Source organism: Prionailurus viverrinus, chromosome E2, assembly GCF_022837055.1.
Source record: "Prionailurus viverrinus isolate Anna chromosome E2, UM_Priviv_1.0, whole genome shotgun sequence".
Lineage (NCBI taxonomy): Eukaryota > Metazoa > Chordata > Mammalia > Carnivora > Felidae > Prionailurus > Prionailurus viverrinus.
The window spans coordinates 52,072,190-52,095,133 of NC_062575.1; the positions used below are offsets into that span (position 1 = coordinate 52,072,190).

The 22,944-nt window shown below is 55.4% G+C and overlaps 1 protein-coding gene across 6 annotated transcripts in view; it reads left to right on the forward strand.

Annotated features, from left to right (window-relative positions):
* Positions 1 to 22,944, forward strand: part of HIF3A (hypoxia inducible factor 3 subunit alpha) — an 86,909-nt gene that overhangs the window by 55,094 nt on the left and 8,871 nt on the right. For 2 of the 6 annotated variants that reach the window (XM_047836132.1, XM_047836136.1), the window contains exons 1-11: positions 902 to 963; positions 5,979 to 6,169; positions 7,176 to 7,321; positions 8,992 to 9,076; positions 9,337 to 9,449; positions 9,871 to 10,079; positions 11,640 to 11,746; positions 11,961 to 12,108; positions 15,985 to 16,103; positions 17,127 to 17,317; positions 17,856 to 17,960. In XM_047836132.1, the coding sequence (XP_047692088.1) occupies positions 938 to 963; positions 5,979 to 6,169; positions 7,176 to 7,321; positions 8,992 to 9,076; positions 9,337 to 9,449; positions 9,871 to 10,079; positions 11,640 to 11,746; positions 11,961 to 12,108; positions 15,985 to 16,103; positions 17,127 to 17,317; positions 17,856 to 17,960 (1,440 nt within the window). In that variant the 5' untranslated portion in view covers positions 902 to 937. Of the gene's footprint in view, positions 1 to 901; positions 964 to 2,231; positions 2,333 to 5,577; positions 6,170 to 7,175; positions 7,322 to 8,991; positions 9,077 to 9,336; positions 9,450 to 9,870; positions 10,080 to 11,639; positions 11,747 to 11,960; positions 12,109 to 15,984; positions 16,104 to 17,126; positions 17,318 to 17,855; positions 17,961 to 22,944 lie in introns of those variants that run through there. The other 4 variants (XM_047836133.1, XM_047836134.1, XM_047836135.1 and 1 more) reach the window with 3 other exon arrangements.

The following is a 22,944-nucleotide window of genomic DNA, read 5'->3' on the forward strand; positions in this document are numbered from 1 at the left end:
GGCCGTGGATTAGTAAACCGCTCCCCTCCAACACACACACACACACACACACACACACACACACACACACACACACACAGTCTGTTCCCAATCCGATCCTAATAATGCTTTAGCCACTCCTTGGTGACCTTGTACCCTTCCTGTCTTACTTCGCTAGTAGATAGCATTTCTCTGCTCTTTTAAAAAGTTGGTGTGATTGAGTCGTACATATTTACTTGACATAAACTTGATCATTCAGCAGTGGGAACTTGAAAAGGGAGTTAGGGAGGCAAGAAGGTGGGGCTGAGGGTGCAGAGGGTGCCAGACTGGAGGAGTGGGGGTGAGGTGGGGATACTGGCTGCAGGGATGGGGGCAGAGGGGGCTGCGGACGAGAGGGAATGGTGGGGTCCATAGGGGGAGGGATTGGAGAGCTGAGGTGCGGTTGGCAGTGGGGGGTGGCGAGAGGCGGGGGTTCTCGCCAGTGGATAAGGGCAGAGCTGGGCGACTTGGGAGTGGGTGGGACGGTGGTCTGAGGGGCCCCACCGGGGGTGGGAAATGGAGGGCCGGGCCGGGGGTGAGAGTTGGGGGGTGCGGTGTAAGAGTCGGAGTGAATTGGGTGGATTCGGGAGAGGGTTGGTGTGGGAACTTGGCGAGAGAGGCTGGGCCGGGAGGCGCGGCCCGGGGACCCTGCGGGCGACACTGGCGAGGAAGTCCGCGGCGAGGGGTGTGGCTGGGGGGCGGTGTGTGCCGCGGTATACCACCCCCCTCCGGAGTTCTAGGTCCTCGCCTCTGGTCCCGCCTCTTTCTCGGAAGTGACAGACCCATCGTCCAACCAGAGCCGCGGGCCGGGCACGCCGCAGCCAACGGTGCGGCGGGGGGCGGAGCTGGGGAGGGGGCTCGCAGGGCCAGGGGAGGGGGCGAGGGGCCTCGAAGGGCTCCGGAGCGGCGACGGCGAGCCATGGCGCTGGGGCTGCAGCGCGCAAGGTACGGGGGTTCGGGGCGGGGATGATGGAAGTCGGGGGGCTTTCCTTCTAGGGACCCCTGAGCCGGGCGGGGGATGTGCGGGTGCCGGCCAAGGACGCCCCGGGACGCGCGGTTGGAGGCACATCCCCGCCGCACCCTACACCCTACCCGAGTACAGGCGAGGGGGATTCCTCCAAGTCCCCGGCTGCCCCGCCCCTCTAGCCTGGAGTGACTTCAGGGCCGTGATCCCCACTTTCTTGCTGCCCCGAGTTCGCTTTCCCACCTGGTTGGGGTCCCCCACGGAACTGGGGGTGCTGGTGTTCGAGCAGTTCCCGGGCTTCTACGTAAGGCATTTTCCCTCCACATGTTGACATTACCGGCCTCCGAATTCCCAGAATTGAGGTGGTTCTTTGCAACCGGATCCCTGGGATCTTGGGGTGTATACAGCTATTACAGATATAGACAGCCCCTTGGAATGGGAAGTCAGATTCTGAGTTCAAGAGAAGAGATATCTCCTATAATTGGATGCTTCCCCCCCTCCCCCCCGCCAGTCTTGCGAACCTTGGGTCCCCTAGAAATAAGCAGAGGTGGGTCTCCTTTCAGAAGCTATCTGGGAATCTTCCCGGGGACCTTTTGGTAAAGGTAGAGGCACCCCTTTTCATAACAAGGAAACAGCCCGACCCACTTCCCAAAGCCTAGCCCCTTCTCTCCCTCCTCCACCCCTACTCAGTGCCTGTGATCATGGCACAGCCTTATTTAGGGAATCCCCCCCACCCCACCCCCCACCCCCCAGAGGGTGCTGTGTCTGATTCTGTGCAAGCAGGGAGTGTTCAGCTGGGTCCTCCTGACCGGAGCGTAGGTGTCCGTGATCCCCTCCCAGCAGGTGCAGATCCGCTGGGTGCTCTGGGTCTGCTGCCCGGGGGGGTCTATCTGGCCATGTTTTCATGGGACCCTGGAAAATCTTGCAGGCCCTCGGTTTCCCTTGTCCAATCTGAAGCATCCGGGAAGCCTCACCCCCTTCCCTCCTCCCTGGCTTCACAGGTCTGATTGGATCTGTCCACACCCCCATGTTTTTTACCACCCCCCCACCCCAAGCCTTTCCCCCCTCAGTTCTATTCCAGTCTCTGGCTCTGGGCCTGCCAGGGAACTCCATCCCACCCCTTCTGGGCCAGCCTCAGCCCAGCCCCTCCAAGCGCCCCCTCCTGGCTGGGTGGGGGCCCCCTTGGCTGAGCTGGGGCGCTCCCCTTCCCCACCAAGGCCAACCCTTTCCTGTGGTGTCATCCCAGTGCTGTGCACCACCCTCTCATAACTCGCACCCGGATCCCAGCCACGCTCCGTCCCCTCCTGCACCCCTAGGATGGCACTTGGGCCAAAGGGGGCCTAGGTGATGGTGAGTGGGCCCCCATACCCCGTCACCCCCTTCCCTTCCTCCAGCTCAGGCTTACTGCCATCCCACCCCGGGAAGGGATGTTCTTGGGAAGTTCCTGATGGGTATAAGGGCCCGGGTGCCCTCCCCCCACCACGCCCCAGATCAGAGGGTTCCTGGAGAAGATAGGACCTTGGGTACAGGCACCCCACTGGATTACCACATCCTCGGGAATGAGCAGAGGCAGAGGCAGAGAGACTCCTCCTGACTGGCCCCCACCCCGAGTCCCTTCTCAAACCCAAACCCTGCCTCTGGCCTCACGATGTCAAGAAGGGTCCCTGCCCAGATACAACCAAAGCCCCCCTAGATCCGCTACCCTTTTTGCAAGACCCCCAATACCCAACTCAGTGTCAGAAGAGAGAGGGCCAAGGGCAGCCCTTAGTGTGCACAGGGTCTCCCTACTTTCTCATGCCTGTGTTCTTGGGTGGCAAGTTCTTCAGAGGTGGGCTTCTCCCTCTCTTGGTTGTGTGTGTGTGGGGGCACTGGGCCCCAGCCCCCATTCCCAGGCCTCACCCTGGGGCCTCCAGGCCCTGGCCCCACCCCCTGTTCTCTGCTGGAACACAGAGGAAGGGTGGCCGGGTTCCAGCTGCACGTCCCAAGCCGGGCAGAGTGCCAGGGGGCTGGACCAGGGCTGGGCATGGGGCCAGCGGGGGAGACTGGCCAGCTGGGGAAATCCGGAGGCAGCAGAGGTGGGACACGGGGAAGGGACTGAGGCCACGGGGCCAAGGAGGGGCAGGGCAGGGGCCCCTGGGGTGGACATGCCCCCCAAGCCATGGCATCTAAGAGCACAGGCCCCAGAGTCAGGTTCGAATCCCAGCTCATCTGCTTCCTGGGTGTGTGGCCTTGTGTCAGTGACTGCCTCTCTGAGCCTCAGTCACATATCCTGGAAGATGGGGGATCATCCCTCCCCTCCACTGCACCACATCAGGATGAGGAGCAGTGAGGGAACTGATCTTTGGGGCAGGATACCCCCTAGGTGTGCGAAAGTCACGTGTGTAATCACACACACCACACCACAGGCCTCCCCGGTGCGCAAGGCAAGAGGCTCCTCAGCCTTCCGTTCCTGATGTGGACCAAGAGGGGATAACAGAAAGTTAAGTCTCTCCTGGCACTCCCCAATCGCCAGGCCCCCTTCTGAGTCCTTGCCGTATGGTAATTCATTTCATCTTTAAAACAACCCTGGTGAGGTTGTGTTGCGATGCTCGATGCTCAGGGGAAGCCCTGCGACTTGTCCAAAGTTACACAGCTAGGACGTAGTGGGAGTCCCAAACCTGAGGAACGAGTCCCTACTCTGTTTAAACGAAAGGCTGAACAAGTCCCTACCCCATTTAACGAAAGGCCGGAGACCCAGGCCCGGAGACCCAGGCAGCTCTGAAGCCAGTGAGAGGCCCACACTTCCCATCAGAAGAACATCCAGAGAACAGGCTGGGAGCTAGAAGGAGGGTCCTGCCGCAGCCACCAGCTGGCTCCTTCTATCGAAGTCTGCCACAGACAGGATTACAGAGCCCAGCTGCCCGGGAGGTGGGGGGCCAGCCCCACCCCCATTCCTGTTCCTACTCCCTCTTCCCTCCATCTGGGCCCCCAGCTCAGGGAGGCCCGCCCACCCCCACCCTCTGGGCAGGAAGACAAACAGGGCTGGAACAGAACGGGACAGGACGGAATGTCCTCTGGGCAGAGCAGGACTGGAGGCCCCTGCCTCCCACCAGCCAGGAGGGAGGGAATGGGGGGGGGGTGATTGCTGGCTCCCTCCACCCCTCCACCCAGCCTGCCCCCTTCTGTGCCTCCCACTGGCTGCAAGTTTTTTCCCCCAGCAGCCTGACAGGACAGTCCCCTTCCCTCACCCCATCCATGCCTGTGGGTGGGGCTTCAGATCTGCTTGGAGGGCGAGGTTGATGCCATCCCCAGGAGTGGCCTCTGGTTTTTGGAAGGGACAACCTCCCCTCCTAGAGTTAGTTCTGCTTCCCTGGGCTGGGTCACCAGGAAGGGATCAGAGAATGAAGGCATTGGAACCTCACTGCCTAAGTTCAAATCCCAGCTCTGTCAGTTACTGGCTTTGTGACTTTTGGGGCAAAGGACTTGCCCTGTCAGAGCCCCTGTTTCCACTCTGTGACATGGAGGTTTAAAGTGCCTCCTGGAATTGAATGAGTACACATAGGCAGAGTACTTAGAACAGTGCGAGACACATGCACGTTTAGCAAATTATAGCTGCTTATTAATGGCTTTCTCAAGATGATAAGTACGGAGAAGATTAGGGGCACCTGGATGGCTCAGTCGGTTAAGCATCTGACTGCTGATCTCAGCTCAGGTCTTGATCTCAGGGTTGTGAGTTCAAGCCCTGCTCTGGGCTCCGTGGTGGGCCTAAAGCCTACTTAAAAAAATTACATATATATATAGGGGCACCTGGGTGGCTCAGTCAGTTACGTGTCTGACTTCGACTCAGGTCATGATCTCACAGTTCATGAGTTTGATATATATATATATATATATATATATATATATATATACACACACACACACACACACACACACACACATATACACGTGTGTGTGTGTATGTGTATTCAGAGAGGGAGAAGATTATATATACTATATGTAATATACTCTATAATTTTTCTTTTTTCAAAAAACCATGCAGTTTGGATTTGGACACTTAAGACAGTGGCGGTAGCAGAGAGAAGCACTAACCTGGAGATAAACCCAGAGCCACAGAACAGAGAAACGTGAAGAGTTCAGGCCCACCATTGTTCACCCCTGGCTTCACTCGTTAGGGGCAAGCGCTGTGCCTGTCTGTGCCTTGGTTTCCTCGTCTGTTCAATGGGGATAATGTTATTGCCTTCTTGCTGGGGTTGTCTGAGGTCTAAGTGGGTTCAGGTCTTTTACCTCCTTGGCCTGGGGGCTGACAGTACATGCGGGATAAGTGGCAGATATTTGTGACAAAACAGTACTCATCCGTCTACCCCCAACCCCACGTGCAGAAGCCAGGCATTTGAAATGGATTAAAGGGCAGGGGTGAGTGGTTAGCCGTTGGCTTCACAGAACACTGGGGTTGGTTTGCTGTGTCACATCGGCAGGGCCCCTGGTGGTGGGTGGTTGGACTTTGAGATCTGTGTTCTAAGATTCTGAGGATTCAGCTCAGCTGAAGAGGGGAAAGGGCAGGAGAGAGGGTTCCGGGAGGCTGTAGGGTAGGGGGCCTGGAGGCTGCTGACATCATGCCCCCTCCCTTCCCTGGCTGGGGGCCAGCTCCGCCGGCCCTCTCCCAGCGGGAGGCCACCCTGTCCCCCAGGCGTCCCGGGCCCGGGGAATTGACAGCAGATAAATCAGGGAGGGGACAGCGGCCCTTAGGCACGCCTCGGAGAGAAGCAAGGCGCTGGGGGCAGCAAGCGCCGGCGCGGGGACAGATAAAACCCGCGGCCGGGGAGCTGCCCCGGAGTATAACCCTCGCGGACCTAGAGAGCTCCGGGAACTCGCCCGGGCCACACAGCGGGACCTGCACGGTCGCGGCCCTGCCCTCTGTGAGCCCGGGCCCCGTGTGGCAGCGCCCCGCGCGCATGTCCCATCCAACTCTTTCCCTTCCGGGGGCGCCGCCAGTGACCGCTGCCGATGCCCGCAGGTCGAGCACCGAGCTGCGCAAGGAGAAGTCCCGGGATGCGGCCCGCAGCCGGCGCAGCCAGGAGACCGAGGTGCTGTACCAGCTGGCGCACACGCTGCCCTTCGCGCGCGGGGTGAGCGCCCACCTGGACAAGGCTTCCATCATGCGCCTCACCATCAGCTACCTGCGCATGCACCGCCTCTGCGCCGCAGGTGAGCCACGCCCCCCGGGGGGGGGGTTCCCACCTCGGCGAGGCCCCGCCCCCACGTCGCCCCGGCGGGGCCCCACCCCCTGGGAGGTGCTTCCCCGGCGGGGCCCCGCCCTCTCCGTAGTCTCTCACGTGAGGCCCCGCCCCTTGGGAAGCCCCACCTCCCTCTAGGTGGCCCTCCTTGAGGAATAGGAGGCCGGCTAACTCCCTGGGGTGGTGCTTCAGCCCTTAGGATTCGGGAGATCCTTCTTGCAACGAATCCCCCCGGGGAGGCTTAGCTGCCCGATTTCTAATGCCTGCTTGAGAGAGTACCCTCCCCAGCTCCCTAAGGTCCATGACCCCTCCCCTTAGCCATCCTCTTGAATTCCCACCCAGTTGGAATTCTACCCTGCAGGAGGCTTTGACACACACACACACACACACACACACACACACACACACACTTTGGAATCCTCAGGACTTTATTTATGAGGAATGTGGGGTCATCTCTGGCAGGCTCTGCCCACAAGACTTCACTGCCCCCAAAGAATTTTATTTCTCTGGGAAGCACTGCCCCCTTAGAATTCTGTCACCTGGAAGCCCTCGCTTCTTTAGAATTCTGCCCCAAGAATTCCGAACCCCCCTCCTTCCTCCCCTCCCCTGCCAGGGGAGTCTCGGGCCCCCTTAGAATTCTGACGCCCTCGAGCTCCCGGCCCCTTCAATGTTGATCTCCTGGGAATCCCATCTTTTTAGAATTCTGCCCTCCTAGGAAGCCTACCCCCCCTTAGAATTCTATTCCCGTGGGAGACCCCCCACCGCCTTAGAATTCTGTGTCCCCGGCAAGCCCTGCCCCCTTAGGATTACAATCCTTGGCGGCCCTGCCCTCTTCCTTGGGGACTCCAAGCGTATGTTTCTTGCTCACCTGGGGGGTACCTAGAAGCTCTTCTGAGTGAGGGAAGGCAGAGGGAGGCTGGCCAGGGTGGATCCATGGCTGACTAGACACACCCCACCCACCCTGGCCCTGACACCAGGGGAGTGGAACCAGGTGGGAGCAGGGGGAGAAGTTCTGGATGCCTGCTACCTGAAGGCCCTGGAGGGCTTCGTCATGGTGCTCACTGCCGAGGGAGACATGGCTTACCTGTCGGAGAATGTCAGCAAACACCTGGGCCTCAGTCAGGTGAGAGGCGCTGCCTGCCTTGTGCCTGGCCCTGGGCAGGTGATGCCGGGATCCAGAGGTGACCGAGACTGCCCTAGCCCTGCCCTGACAGGGTTCCCTGTACAGAGGGGAGGCAGACGTGTCACCAGACAGGAGGACTCAGAATGATCGGGGCTGGGATGGGGCACCCTAGGGGGCTGTGTGAGCCAGGGGAAGGGGGGGGGAGGGTTACCTGACCCAGCCTCAGGGGGAATCGAGGGCCTCCTGGAAAAGAAGACACCTGAGCTGAAACCACAAGGACTTAGCCAGTCAGAAGGTAGGGCGAATGGACGGGAACAGCGAAGGCTGGGAATGTGCATGGCTGAGGGAACAGAATATGCAAAGGCCCAGAGGTGAGATAAAACGGAGCATTTGGAGGAAATCGAGATGCTTCTCCTGGCTAAGTGCAGAGTGCAAGGGGAGGGGTGAGAGGAAAAAAAAAATCCTGAGGTCAACAGAGCTAGGTAATTTAGGACCAAAGCAGGTTTACTGCCAGGGCACTGGGGAGCCATAGAAGGATTTTCAGCAGGGGAGAGGCTGTGGGAGAGGTAGAACAGGACTTACGTTTTGGAAAGCTCTCTCTAGGTGTGCCCAGAGGTAGAGGTGGAGGCTGGGATTCGAGGCTGAGGGTCCACAGGGAGCGGTGCTGGGCCCCGGGTAAGAGAAGAGGGGCCTGAGCAGGGGTCTGGGGATGGGGAGGCAGGAGATACGGGTGGGGAACTGATTTCAGCTCATCCCTACAGCATGCCCCACGGGAGGGTTACCCTTCTTTTTCTTGTTTCACATAAACGGACTCCATACTTGGAGCCTATCTCCTGCTTTGTTATCCCACTCTTGGTACCATTTCAGCCCGAGCTTGGGGGTTCAGAGAGGTGACTGTCCCAAGGCCCCGAGGCTAGGAAGTGGCAGGGCCAGGATTTGAATCCAGCTACAAAGGGGCTGTTAGAGGAGAGAGAGCTCTCTTCCCCTGGTCCACACCACCACTGGATTGAGAGCTGTGTGGATCTGCCTCCATCTGATGCCCCTCCGGCCAGCGCCAGGCTCATTGCCTGAACTGAAACAACACGCTGAGTCCTTGGCTTGCCAAACAGGTGGGATTTGAATGGGGTCTCACCTCGGGGCCTTTGCACTTGCGGTTCCCTCTTTCCAGAACACTCCAGAGAGCCACACGACCGCCTCGCTGGCTTGGCTCAGCGATTTGTTTCACTATCACGGGCCCTGACTACTGCCTCTAAGATAGCAGCCCATCATTTCACTGCCTAACCTTGAAGTTCTTCGTATCACTTCCTCTCTTGCTTTATAACTGTGGCGTTTGATGTGTTTGCTCATCGGCCATCTCCCCTACTAGCCAGTAAGCTCCGAGAGGCAGGGATTTTGCCTGCGTGGCCGCAGTTTTGCTTACCATCTAGAAGAGGGCTTGGCAAACAGCAGGTCCTCAAGAAGTAGTTGCTCAGTGAGTGAGTGAGTGAGTGAGTGAGAGAAAAGCCTGGGAAAGTAATCCAGGCTCACGAATTGGGGCGGGGGGGGGGGGGGGGAGGGGGAGAATCAGGGGGGGCGGGGTAGGGCAGTGAGGACAGGAAGGAGGAGTTGGGTCAGAGGCCCTGGTGAAAGTGCGCCTCCTCCCAGACACCTCCTGCTTCCCTCCCTGGCAGCTGGAGCTCATCGGACACAGCATCTTTGATTTCATCCACCCCTGTGACCAACAGGAGCTCCAGGACGCCCTGACCCCCCGGCCGAGTGAGTTCCCTGGAGGCCTCTGTCCCCTGGTTATAGAAGCTGAGGCTTTCTCCCCGCATATCCCGTTTCTCCAGACTCCGAGAAATGGGAAGAGGGGACCCGGCCCGGCCCTGGGGTGTCGGCAAGGAGCACTCCCTAGCCCTGGGGCCCTCCCTGGTTCCAGGTCTCAACAGTGGGAATGAGGCCGGGGAGACTTTAGTCAAGTCTGTCCAGAGCCGTCCAGCAACCCGCTCACCCCCTTCCCCGTGGCCCTTCCCCAGGTCTGTCCAAAAAGAAGCCAGAGGCCCCCACCGAGCGGTGTTTCTCTTTGCGCATGAAGAGTACCCTCACCAGCCGCGGGCGCACCCTCAACCTCAAGGCGGCCACCTGGAAGGTGGGCAGGGCCTGGCCTGGAGGAGGGTGAGGGGCCTGGGGGCCTGCTGGGGCTGGGCCTGAGCCCGAAAATTCTCGCGGCATGTTGCGAGTGTGGGGATCCTGTGGGGCACCCTCAGGCTGAATCTAGAAGGCTGGGTGTCCGTGGAGCCGGAGGGCTGGGAGTCCTTGTGTCCTTTTCTGAGCCTGTGGGCTTGGGGCTGGGGGCCCTCAGCCTTCGGTGCTTGGAGTCTCCATGGGGCTGGAATCTGGGGTCTTCAGAGCTCCCTGAGTCTCAGAATCTGGATCAGAACCTCCTTAGGTCAGGGGTTTGTTCTCGGCTCCCAGTGGGGCACCTAGAGACATATCTCCCGGGCCCATGGGAACCCCAGGCCTATGTGCATCACCACCTTTGCCTGACCCCCCCCCCCAATCCCAACTAGGTGCTGTACTGCTCTGGACACATGAGGGCCTACAAGCCCCCTGCGCAGACTTCCCCCGAAGGGAGCCCCAACTTGGAGCCGCCCCTGCAATGCCTGGTGCTCATCTGTGAAGCCATCCCCCACCCGGGCAGCCTGGAGCCCCCCCTGGGCCGGGGGGCCTTCCTCAGCCGCCACAGCCTGGACATGAAGTTCACCTACTGTGATGAGAGGTGGGCAGGAGCCCCGCGGCCCCCCCACCCCCTCCCCTGGCCCAGCTCCTCCTCTTCCTTCATGCCTAGCTCCGGCCCATCCACCGCCCCCCGCCCTGCCCCCACTGTTCTCCCTCTGGTCCACTTCCGTCTGTCTCTGATGCCATCCGTCTCTGTCTCTGTGTGGGTGTCTGTGAATCCTCTGTGGGTCTTTTGGCCTTGGGTTTTCTCCTGGTCTGTCTCTGCGTCTTTGTTCCTCCCTCGCCTTCCTGTTTCGGCATCTTCCCTCCTTCCCTCACCCTGGAGTTGTGCTCGGGAATGGCAAGTCTGGGCTCAGACGGCTTGGGTTTAAAGCCTGGCCGTGTACTCTTGGCCGGAGGCCATCGCATCTCTGTGCCGCGCTCTCATCTGTCCCGGAAAGTGACCAGAGTCTCCTTAGGGCACCTGTTCCGAGCACCCAGTGTGTTGCCTGGGAGAGAGTTCTAGAGAAGCGTATTTTGGTTTTACTGAAAAAAAATTTTTGTTAATGTTTATTTTTGGATTTATTTTTTTTTTTATTTTTTTAAGGTTTATTTATTTTTGGATTAAAAAAATTTTTTTTGAGGTTTATTTATTTTTCAGAGACAGAGAGAGACATAGCATGAGCGGGGAGGGGCAGAGAGAGACGGGGACACAGGATCCAAAGCAGGCTCCAGGCTCTGAGCTGTCAGCCCAGAGCCCGACGCGGGGCTCGAACTCACGAACTGTGAGATCATGACCTGAGCCGAAGTCAGATGTCCAACTGACTGAGCCACCCAGGTGCCCCTGGACGTGTCTATGTTTAATCATCATCAGCATTATTACTTTCTATTGGGTTTTTCCTCTCTTACTGTGATTTCCTTTCTTCCTTTCTCTTCCCTGCTCCTTCGCTCTCTCCCTCTCTTTACTCTTCCCATTCCCTGCCCCACCCCCACCTCGTACTGATTTCCTGCTGCCGTAGCGGTCACCACAAAACCAAGTGGCTCAAAACGACACACAGTCACGACCTCAGAGTTCTGGAGGTCCAGAAGCCTGAAACGAGTCTTATGGAGCTAAAGTCGAGGGCTGCATTCCTTCTGGAGGCTCCTTGCCTTAAAAACTTCCGGAATCTTCCTCCATTCCTTGGTTTGGGGCCCCTTTCTCCAACTTCAGAACACACAGCCCGCCCCCCCCCCCCCCCCCCCCGCCTCCATCAACACCTGCCCTGGACAGAGTATTCCTCTGTGAGGGCCCCTGTCGCCACACTGGGCACACCCGGATCATCCAGGTGAAGCGCGACATCTCAAGATCCTTCACTTAATCATCCCCTGTGCCCAGCACGGTCCCCTTCGCCACGTGAGGCCTCATAGTCACAGGGTCCGGGGATGGGGAGGTGGATCTCTCCGGGGGCCGTCATTCAGCCCAGCACGCCTCTTTTTCCATTTCTTACTCTCCCTTTCTCTGCATTACGACCCTGTCTCTCTCTGTCTTGCTGGCTGGTCCCCCGTGTCCCCCAGCCCCTCCCTCCACCCACCGTCCACCTCAGCCAGTCCAACTGACCAGGCCCCACTGCACCCACCCCAGGATCGCGGAGGTGGCCGGCTACAGCCCCGATGACCTGATCGGCTGCTCCGCCTACGAGTACATCCACGCTCTGGACTCGGACGCCGTTGGCCAGAGCATTCACACCTGTACGTGAGACTCCCCGGCAGTCTGCGACCGGCCCCCCAGCTCCCCACGCTCCAGGGAGCCCCGCTCCCAACCCAGACACCAGCTCCCTGCTCCCCACGCCCCAAGGAACCTTCTCTGCCCCAGCTCCCGCATCCCCAACCCCCTGCCCCCAGAGCCTCCTCTCCCCGTTTGCCCCTTCTGGGGCCCTGACCCCTCCCCGTCCCCCTTCCCCAGTGCTGAGCAAGGGCCAGGCGGTAACGGGGCAGTATCGCTTCCTGGCCCGGAGTGGTGGCTATCTGTGGACCCAGACTCAGGCCACAGTGGTGTCAGGGGGCCGGGGTCCCCAGTCTGAGAGCATCGTCTGCGTCCACTTTTTGATCAGGTAAGTGGGAGGGGGCGGGGTGGCTGTGTGTGTGGGTCTGGCCTGCATGTGTGTGGATAGGTGTGTGTGTGTGTCAGGCACACATCCGTGAGAGGGAGTATTCACATGTACGTGTACGCAGAACACGTGACCAAATGCGCACAGGTATGTGCGTGGGTGTGCCTGCTGTTCATTTAAATTAAACAAGAGTCCGTTCAAATCAAAGTAAATCTAGCAGAATCATGGGGGCTTTGCTGCCTTTTAAAAATTGAAGTATAGGGGTGTCTGGGTGGCTCAGTCGGTTAAGCGTCCAACTTCGGCTCAGGTCACGATCTCGCGGTCCGTGAGTTCGAGCCCCGCCTTGGGCTCTGTGCTGACAGCTCAGAGCCTGGAGCCTGTTTCAGATTCTGTGTCTCCCTCTCTCTCTGCCTCTCCCCTGCTCACGCTCTGTCTCTCTCTCTCTCTCTCTTTCTCTCAAAAATAAACATTAGAAAAACATTTTAAAAATGGAATATAATAAATTCACTCTTTTTGGTATACAGTTCTATGAGTTTTGACAAAGGCCCGGGATTGTGTAACCACGTTCACAATCAAGCTATAGAAAATTTCCCCAAAACATTCTGTCATAGTGAACCCCCCCACCCACCCTCAGTCCCTGGCAACCACCGAACTGTTCTCTGACCCTAGAATTTTGCCTTTTGTGGAATGTCATGTTCATGGAATCCTATAGTATGTAACGTTTTGGTTCTGGCTTTTTTCAGTTAGCACAATATATTTAAATTGTATCTATGTTATATTTGTCAGTAGCTCCTTTTTAAAAAAATTTCTTTTAATGCTTATTTATCTTGAGAGAGAGAGAGAGACAGACAGAGTTTGAGCAGGGGAAGGGTAGAGAGAGAGAGGGAGGCACAGAATCCGAAGCAGGCTCCAGGCTCCGAGCCGTCAGCACAGAGCCCGATGTGGGGCTTGAACCCACAAACCGTGAGATCATGACCTGAGCTGAAGTTGGATGCTCAGGACGCTCGATCGACCGAGCCACCCAGGCATCCCTCAGTAGCTCCTTTTTTAAGATGTTTGTTTAGAGAGAGCAGGGGGGAGGGGCAGAGAGAGAGAGAGAGGGAGGGAGAGAGAGAGAAAATCCCAAGCAGGCTCCGTGCTGTCAGCACAGAGCCTGACACGGGGCTCGAACCCATGAACCATGAGATCGTGACGTGAGCCGGAATCAGGAGTCCGTCGCTCAACCGACTGAACCACCCAGGCGCCCCAGTGGCTCCGTTTTCACGCTGAGTGGCGATCTGTGGTGTGAATATGAACAGACCAGTTGGTTTATCCATTCACCTGTTGGAGGCCATTTGGGCCATTTCCAATTTTGAGTGATTACGAAGAAAGCTACTGTAAACGTTCTCATACGAGATTTTGTAAGCTCATGTTTTCATTTGCCTTGGGTAAACACCTAGGCGTGGAACGGATGGGTCGTATGGTCAGTGTATGTTTAACTCCATCTCCCGAGAAGGCTGCGCCATTTTGCATTCCTACCTGCAGCGTGAAGGTTCCTCTGCACGGCTGCCAGCATTTCGTTCTGTCTGGTTCTGTCTCGTTTTGTTTCATTCTACCGGGCGTACAGGCTTTCCCCCACTGCGTCAAGCATTTAGAAGTTTCCCACTGTGACAACATTGTGACGAGGGCGGCACGGGAGCACCTAAGACAGGGTGAATTACAGCTTTTCTCTGAAGATTACCTTCCAGCTCATGGTATCAGTTTCTAAAGCCTCAGGAGTTTCCCTGTGTCTTTTTTGATCAAGGACGCGTTCTGGTAGAAAACAGAAGTGGGTAACAGGTGCATCCACACAAGTCTTTTGTGTTGCACAAGAATACGGGGCTGATTACCTTTGGAATGCCCTCACTTTCACACCTTTTCAAATCAGAACCTTTGAATAACTTGCAGATGTGGAAAGACGTCTGGCCATTTGTCACTGCAAAGGAGAGGGGGTCCTGCCCCCCTCTCTGCTCAAAACCCCTTTCATTCATTGTAAAGGTTTGCCTTTCTGTGGCCAGGCCCCGTGATTCCAGTCTTCTGCACTCTAGGCAAAGAGCAGGCCTGGGAAGTTCAGTTTTGTTGCAGAAATGGGTGAGGAATGAATAGGAGTTTGCCTAATATCAGCGACATAAGGAGCCTATGGTACTAATCATCCTTGTTCTTCGTACGTGTGGTGTGGTGTGCACTTGGGTAGCTATTTGTGTGGACGCGGGCACTTCTATTCTGTCGTGTAAAAATCCCTCCCCTTCCAGACCTGAGCCTCCTTCCACTGCAGTAAGAGATTCCGTTACAAAAATACGCCTCAAGGGGCGCCTGCGTCGCTCAGTCGGTTAAGTGTCCGGCTCTCGATTTCAGCTCGCGTCACGATCCCATGGTTCGTCAGTCTGAGCCCCGTGTTGGGCTCTCTGCTGGCAGGGCAGAGCCTGCTTGGGATTCTCTCTCTCCACCCTCGCCCCTCCCCTGCGCGTGCGCGCGTGTGCGCATGTGCGCATGCGCTCTCAAAATAAACACGCACAAAATTAAAAAAAAAAATACAACTCATTCCTACGCGGCCCCGCTGAATCTTCAGCACCTAGAACAGCGCCTGGCACCTGGTAGGTGTTCGACAAACAAGAATCGCAAATATTTATGTAGCGCTCACCAGGTACCAGGCCCGGCTCTCTGCATTTTATGTGTGTTGGTCAATTTAAGCCTCCTAACGACCTGGGGAGAAGGTGTTATTGCTATTGCCTCTTTCCAGAGGAGGCAAATGAGGCACAGAGAGGTTCAGCCACATGCTCAAGGCCTCACAGCTTGAACGCGGCACCGCTGTGATTTGAACCCAGGCCTCAGGCTGTCGAGCCGCTGTTCTTAGCCAGCAGGCAATACTCGTTGTCTAGGAAATGTTTATGGAATGAACGATTGTGCCAAATACGCACGTGTGAGCCTTAGAGCATGGCTTATGCACAGCTGTCTTGTGTATACACTTGGGTGTATATGAGTGTTCCTGTTTGCGCTTGTGTGTACCGTGTGTGTATAGGTGTGGCTGTGCGGCCTTGTGTTTTTCAAAGGGGATGGGGTGGCTTTGGTCCAGCCTAAATGGGGATGTTTCCAGCCCAGAAGGGGTTCCGTGAGGGTGGGGAAGGGTCCTAGTGTCTCAAACGGCTCGTGGGAGGACCATCCACCTGCCATCCTGGGTATTTTTATGCAAATGAGGGCCTGGTTCTCAGCCCCCAGACCAATTCTCCAAAAGCCAATTTGCTCAGCGAACATTTGGGTTGTCTCGGCAGCTAGCGATTGGGGGGAAGGGAGGCGCGGGGGACATAAGAAGGATATATTTATAAACCCATTCCCTTGAATATGAAAAATGTCTAGGAATAGAAACTTCATAAATAAAATCTTATTCATTAAAATGTACCCCTCTGACTTCTTCATATTTGGTAAGGTAAGAACATCAACTATATATACTTCATCAATCCATCTATGAGAATATCTTTATAAGTAAATATGAAGAGAATATTTTGTTCTTATGCCTTTTCACCCTCCCCTTCTCTGTCCCTCCTTTCCCCCCTCCGCCCCCACCCCTGTCTCCCCTCCCTTACCCAGGCTGTGCTAAATGCCAACTCGTTTTTTCCGTCTCCCTCCACAGAGAGAGCTTGGGAAGACACACATAACTTTATTTTAAATGCTATTATAATAAAAAGCATTCAACAAAAATTAAATCCTTAAAAGAAACAAGTAAATGTGGCAAATAACTTTCTGCACGATGCCGCCCTGCCCCTGCGTGGGGTTGCCTCCCCGTGACGGGACATGAGCTGAGGGGGCTGCCTGGGCTGGGGCCGAGGACCCTCCCTGACTTCCTCTTCTTGCCCTGTACCCCAGCCGGGTAGAAGAGACCGGAGTGGTGCTGTCCCTGGAGCAAACCGAACGACACTCCCGCAGACCCGCTCAGCGGGGCACCCCCTCCCAGAAGGACGCCCCTGATCCTGGGGACAGCCTTGGTATGGGGCAGGGCTGGGACTGGGAGGGGTTGTGGCCCCAGGATGCTGGAGGGAAAGCCCAAATGCTTTAATAGTGTGGCTCACCGGGCCGTGTGTGACCTGCCTCCTGCCTCCCTCCCCTTCTCGCTCACACTCTGAGTGGTGCCAGCTTCCTTAGTGCTCATGGAATATGCTAGATTCTCATGCCGTAGGCCCTTTGCACTGGCAGTTTCCTCTGCCCAGAACACTCTTCTCTCTTCTATCCTTCCTCTTCTGTGTCCCTGGGATGATTGCTTCAATCTTTTTGCCCCTCTGCTCTGAATCCTGCTATGGCTCCCCCTTGCCCCCACCCTTCAGCTCGTTCCCTGCTCCCACCTCACTGCTCATTGGCGTCCAGTAATCTTACCCTCCCAAGTCCGGCTCCTTTCTACCTCTTCCTTCTTCCCCCCACCTGACGCCTCAATCCTGGGCAAACTTCTTTTCCTGTTGGTTCTTCAAGGCCGTCACCTTCTTCAAGCTGTTGCTGGCAACCCGTGCTCTTGGGTGTGGTGTGGGGGTCACTGATATCCTTTCCTTTTCTGGCTCAGAACTGACCTCCAGGGACCTTAGAACCTCCTTGAGGGCCTTGGGCCAGTCTTTTCTCCTAACATGCAAGCCCCCCAGAGCTGAGTGGCTGATTGCTGTTCTGTGCTACTGGAGAATCGGGTCAGTCATGTGCCTTGGTCCAGCAGTATTGATTTTAAAGATTAAAACGTTTCCCCCTCGTTGGGCAGTTGCTACTATCCCGAGCCTACTGCGTGTCCCCTCCCCCACACTGGCCCCTCTAGGACCCTTCAGGGCCTCACCACAATCTGGCAGCTGAAGAGACAGAACCTGGTCCAACAAGGGTTTTCCAGAACTCAGTTCCCCAGCACTATGGACAGTGTCTACCCTGATTGGTTGTTGAAAATGTCAACTAGGCTCCCTGGGGTTTGGGGGCGAGGGGGCTCTGCCCCTCAGCCCTGGATGACCATCCTGTGTCCTCCCCACCGATATGTCCTATAGATGCCTCTGGTCCCCGGATCCTGGCCTTCCTGCATCCCCCTGCCCTGAGCGAGGCCACCCTGGCCGCTGACCCCCGCAGCTTCTGTAGCCCTGACCTCCGTCGCCTCCTGGCACCTATCTTGGACGGGACTTCAGTAGCTGCCACCCCCAGCGCACCCCCAGCCACACGGCGCCCCCAAAGCCCTCTTCCGGTAAGCGGTACCTCCCATATGAACCCTTGGGATCCAGGCTGCTTTGGCCTTTGGCTTGAATCTTGCTATTCTCTGGGCCTCAGTTTCTCCATCTGTGCAGTGGGGAGGTTGGGGTGAGATGGGGTTTGGGGTTTAAGACCTAGATCCCAGGTTCTTCAACTGTTACCTGGACCAAAACCTGGGATATTTGGGACTGGCATGGGTGACCCCTCTCCTTGCTTGTGGCCAAGCATCCAGGCTCTCTGAGTTTTGACCTCAAAGAGTCAAGAACATCTAATGTCTTAAATTACACAAACCTGGATTCAAATCCTGAATCTGCCACTTACTAGCTGTGTTACCCTGGACAAACAGGCCCTCAGTTTCTTCACCCATAAAATTAGGATGGTAACAAGTAGCCATCTCATTGGTTATTGTGAGGGTCCCCAGCTCTCTGATATGTGACCCTCACTCCTACCTCTGAGCTCAAATGTGTGGACTACCTTACTGTTAATATTTTCTAGGCTCAAGATTTCCTGAAGTGTTTACTCTCTTTCCACAGGCCGATCTGCCAGACAAACCACTCATGGACATGGAGAATACACACAAACTCTTGGCCTCTGGGAAAGACCTTGAGGCTGTGGAGACAGATCTAGATCTAGCTCAGGTAAGGGCTGGCATGGAAGGAACAGTCTTCACCTCTTTGCTCTGAGGGCGGACATGTATGAGCCTGAGAGAAGGGTGGTGGAATTGTTGAGGGGATGAGTGGATGGATGGATAGAAAGGCCATTGTATCCATTAGGTGGATAGATGGATGGGTGATGGTTAGATAGCTTTTTGGATGGATGGATGGATGGATGGATGGATGGATGGATGGATGAATGGACCACTGTATTCATTAGGTGGATGATGGTGGATAGATGGATGGATGATGGTTAGACACCCATCCATGATGGTGGATGGATGGATGGATGGATGGATGGATGGATGGATGGGTGGATGGATGGATGGGTGGATGGGTGGATGGATGGGTGTGTGGATGGGTGGGTGGATGGATGAATGAATGGACCACTGTATTCATTAGGTGGATGATGGTGGATAGATGGATGGGTGATGGTTAGATAGCTTTTTGGATGGATGGATGGTTGGGTAGATGGGTGGATGGGTGGATGGATGGGTGGGTGGATGGATGAATGAATGGACCACTGTATTCACTAGGTGGATGATGGTGGATAGATGGATGGGTGATGGTTAGACAGCTATTTGGATGGATGGATGGATGGGTGGATGGATGGGTGGATGATGGTTAGATAGCTTTTTGGATGGATGGATGGATGGATGGATGGATGGGTGGATGGATGAATGAATGAATGAATGGACCACTGTATTCATTAGGTGGATGATGGTGGATAGATGGATGGGTGATGGTTAGATAGCTTTTTGGATGGATGGATGGATGGATGGATGGATGGATGGATGGATGTTGGGTGGATGGGTGGATGGATGGGTGGGTGGATGGATGAATGAATGGACCACTGTATTCATTAGGTGGATGATGGTAGATAGATGGATGGGTGATGGTCAGACAGCTATTTGGATGGATGGATGGATTGGATGGATGGATGATGCATGTTTGGCTGGGTAGTTAGACAGACAGGCCATTGGTTCATTAGATGATAGATGGATGGATAATGTTTGGATGACTGATTTAGTGGCTAGATAAATGACAGTGACATGATATATTAGTTACCTATTGCTGCCTAACAAATTACCCCAGAACTGAGCACCTTAAACGACTAACATTTATTATGTCACACCATTTCTGAGACTTGGGAATCTGGGAGCAGCTTAGCTGGATGGTTTTTGCTGAGTCTCTCATGAGGCTGAAGTGAAGCTCTCCCATCAGGGGAGTCATGTGGGGCTAGAGGATCCACTTCCAAACTCACACACGTAGTTGTTGGCAGGCATCAGTCCCTCACTGGCTCTGGCTGGAGGCCTCAATTCCTTACCACACAGGCTGCCTGAGTGTCCCCACAGCTTGGCAGCTGGCTTCCCCCAAGGCAAGGAATCCAAGAGATAACAAGAGTGAGCCCAAGACAGAAGATTATAACTTAATCTCAGAAACAGCATATCATCACTTCACCGAATTGTATTGGTCATACAGACCAATCCTGGTACAATGCAGAAGGCATCCGCAGGGAGGGTGAACACCAAAAGGCAAGGACCACCAGGGATCCCACCAATGCATGTCTCTCCCTCTTGCAAAATATACTCAACCCCCTCCGAAGTGCCCCCAAAGTCTTCCCGTGACAGCGTCAGCCTGGAGTCCAGAATCTCATCACCTACATCAGGTCTGGATGTGGTGAAGCTCCCCCTCTGTTGGCCTGCAAACTAAAGAGGCAAGTGATGAGCCAGCCACATGCCCCACACACAGTGGCGGGACAGGCACGGAGTGATGCCATGTATCCTCCTGGTCAAAAAGAGGGAGAGGAGGGGCACCTGAGTGGCTCGGTCCGTTAAGTGTCTGACTCTGGCTCAGGTCATGATCTTGTGGTTCGTGGGTTCGAGCCTGATTAGGATTCTCTCTCCCTCTCTCTCTGCCCCTCCCCCACTTGTGCTCTGTCTCGGTGTCTCTCAAAAATAAACATTTTTTAAAGTTAAAAAAAAAAAAGAGGGAGAGAAGAGTGCACAGGTATCGCTGGCCCGCGGCAGTTTTGAAATCCAGTTGGGCAACTATGGGAAGTTCCTTGATCAGAACCCACTGCTACTAGAGTGGAACCTCGGTCTGCGCGTATAATTCATCAAAAACGCGCTTGTAACACGAAGTACTTGCGTATCAGCAAATTTCAAGAACCACCGGGCTCAGTTGTGATCACGTGACATCCACCATCATGTACACTCGTATTGCAAGACCTCACTCGTTTATCGAGTTAAAATTTATTAGAAATGTTTACTCGTCTTGTGGAACACTCGCAGAACAAGTTACCTTGCAGTCCAAGGTTTTACTGTACTTCCTAGAGGCTTTCTCCATGGTTCTTGGTTCCACGCTGTAGACGCTGGGCTTCTCCCTCAGAATCCTCCTCCCTTTTTCATAAAAGGTGACATGTATTTGCAGCTGAGGGCGGGGGGGAGGGGGAGTTCAGAACCTGCTGCTTGTCAGGGAACTTTGGTGGCCCAAAGGTCTCTTTCCATTTAGCACAGTCTCTGTCCCTTCCAGTCCAAGCTGGCAGTGTTTCTGTTTATACAATAATCCTTATTTAAAAATGTGTGGGTCTTACGTGAATCTCTTCGGAATGCACTGCATTAGACAAAAGTCACGCCCATAGGTCTCTTTGAGATAAGCCCTTCTCTGCCTTGGGATTTTGCGGAGATGATGAGTGACAGAGTGAGGAAGTTTGAGATCGATTAGCATATCCTTAGGTTCTAGTTTATCTGCCTGAAGGATGTTCTAGGCAACGCCTTTGATCTTCCTGAAGTCTAACCAAAGACTTTTATAGTCACACGCTGGCTTCATCTTTAGACCATGCCTTCCGGAGAGCACTTTCCTTTGCTCAGAAACCATTTCTCAATTTTAGTGTCCTTCACCATCTGGGGAGCTCCCAGGGTCAGCCAAATGCAAGGTGAAGCTCGCCGTCCTCCAGTCTGCCACTTCTGTCCAAGACTTGTGACGTTGGCCGCAAGCTTGGGGGTCCACGAGGCCACCCTCCCTTCAGACCAGCTGCCTACAAATTCAGAAATTTTCACGGACTCCCTCAGTGTCAACAATTTGCTAGAGCTGGCTGTAGAACTTAGGACAGCACTGGACTTAGGTTGATCTTTTAATGATTTTTTTAAGGTTTACTTATTTTGAGAGAGAGAGAGAGAGAGAGTGTGTGTGCACAAGTGCGTGAGCCAGGGAGGGGCAGGGAGAGAGAGGATCCTAAGCAGGCTCTTTGCTATCAGCTTGGAGCCCAACCGTGGGGCTGGATCTCACCAACAGTGAGACCATGACCTGAGCTGAAATCAAGAGTTGGACGCTTAACCAACTGAGCCACCCAGGCGCCCCCAGGATGATCGTTTTGTTGGAGCAAAAGAATACTATAGCCAGAGAAAGAGATCCGTAGGGTGGAATCTGAGACTAGGAGTTTCCCAAATGCAGGCCTTTTGTGACCCCGGGGACGTGTTCCCCTCCTGGCACCGGTGTGGGGGGGCACACACGGAGTAGCCCCAGTCCAGGAAGCTCACCCAAGCTGTGGTGTCCGGAGTTTTCACTCTGTCGGCATGGCTGGACTGTTGCCCATGTGGCTGACCTTGATCTCCATCTCTACACACACTTCCCTTGGAGGTCAGGCTGATCTCACGTGGCCTCAACCCCTCTCATGGCATAGTTGGCCTTTCAGGCACGACCAGCCCCCCGCCCGAGTCATCTTGTTGCCAGAAAGTATCCGGTGTGGCACCAGGGACTCACCGCCAGGAGCAATGACACCCCTGCCCCCCAGGAAATCCCAAGGACCCCTGACAGAGGACACACCCCGCTTTGGGGAAAGTTAATTTTTCGCGTCACGGGGAGGTTGAGAATCTTCCAGACTTTCCAGTCCCAGCTCCTGCGTGTTTTAACGTTTCTCTTTTAGCTCTTCTCTCCTCTTGCCTTCGCTCCCAAGTGGCAAGAAATCAGGCAGCCATCCCGCACCGCGGCTGGGAATCCCGTAGCTAGACGGCCCAGCTCACGAGTCATGTGTTCTCTGTTCCAGAAAACTGCACGCAACGCCCGGTGTTCAACTTTAGCTGCCACAAAACAAAAACCTCCTTTCCTCAGGCTTCTCGTAACACATCCCTCACCTCCCTTTATGCCCTCACGGGCTGGCTCCTCATGGTTCACGCTTCCACCAACAGTTTGTTCAAGGCGGTCTAGGCCCTGACAGGCTCTTCAGGGCCTTTCCAGCCTGCGCCCACTGCCCTGTGCTAAAGCCACCCCGCCTTTTAGGTTTTTCGTTACGGCGGCAAAACCTTGTCATCTGTCTCTGGATAACAGATTACTACTCTGAAGCTTAAAATAATAAGTGTGTATTACCTCACATCATTTCTGGGGACCGGGGGGTCTGGGAGCCACTTAACTGGGTGGCTTTTGCTTGGCGTTTCGTGCAGGAGAGATGTCACGAGACGTCTTGCAGTCGAGACGTCATCCAGGGCTGCCGTCACTTGAAGGCTTGAAAGGGGCGAGAAGGTGCGCCTTCGAGATCACTCACGCGCCTGCAGGCAGCAGGCCTCCGTTTCTCACCATGGGGGCCTCTCCAGAGGGCATCCCCCAGAGCAAGGGACCAGCAAAAACAGAAGCCACAGTTTCTTCACAACCCAGCATTGGAAGTCACACACCATCAGGGTTGTTCCCAGATCAACCCTAGTCACTGGAGTAGGAGATTACGCTGGGGCGCAAATACCAAGGGTGGGATGCTTGAGAGCCATCTCGGTGACTGGTTACCACAGGGTCCTTACGCCCATTTTACAGATGAGGAAACCGAAGCTCAGACTTTTCTTTTGAGAGAGAGAGAGAGAGAGAGCAGGGGGAGGGGCAGAGAGAGAAGGCGACAGAGGATCCGAAGCAGGCTCTGGGCTGACAGCAGGGAACCCAGTGTGGGGCTCGAACTCACGAACCGTGAGATCGTGACCTGAGC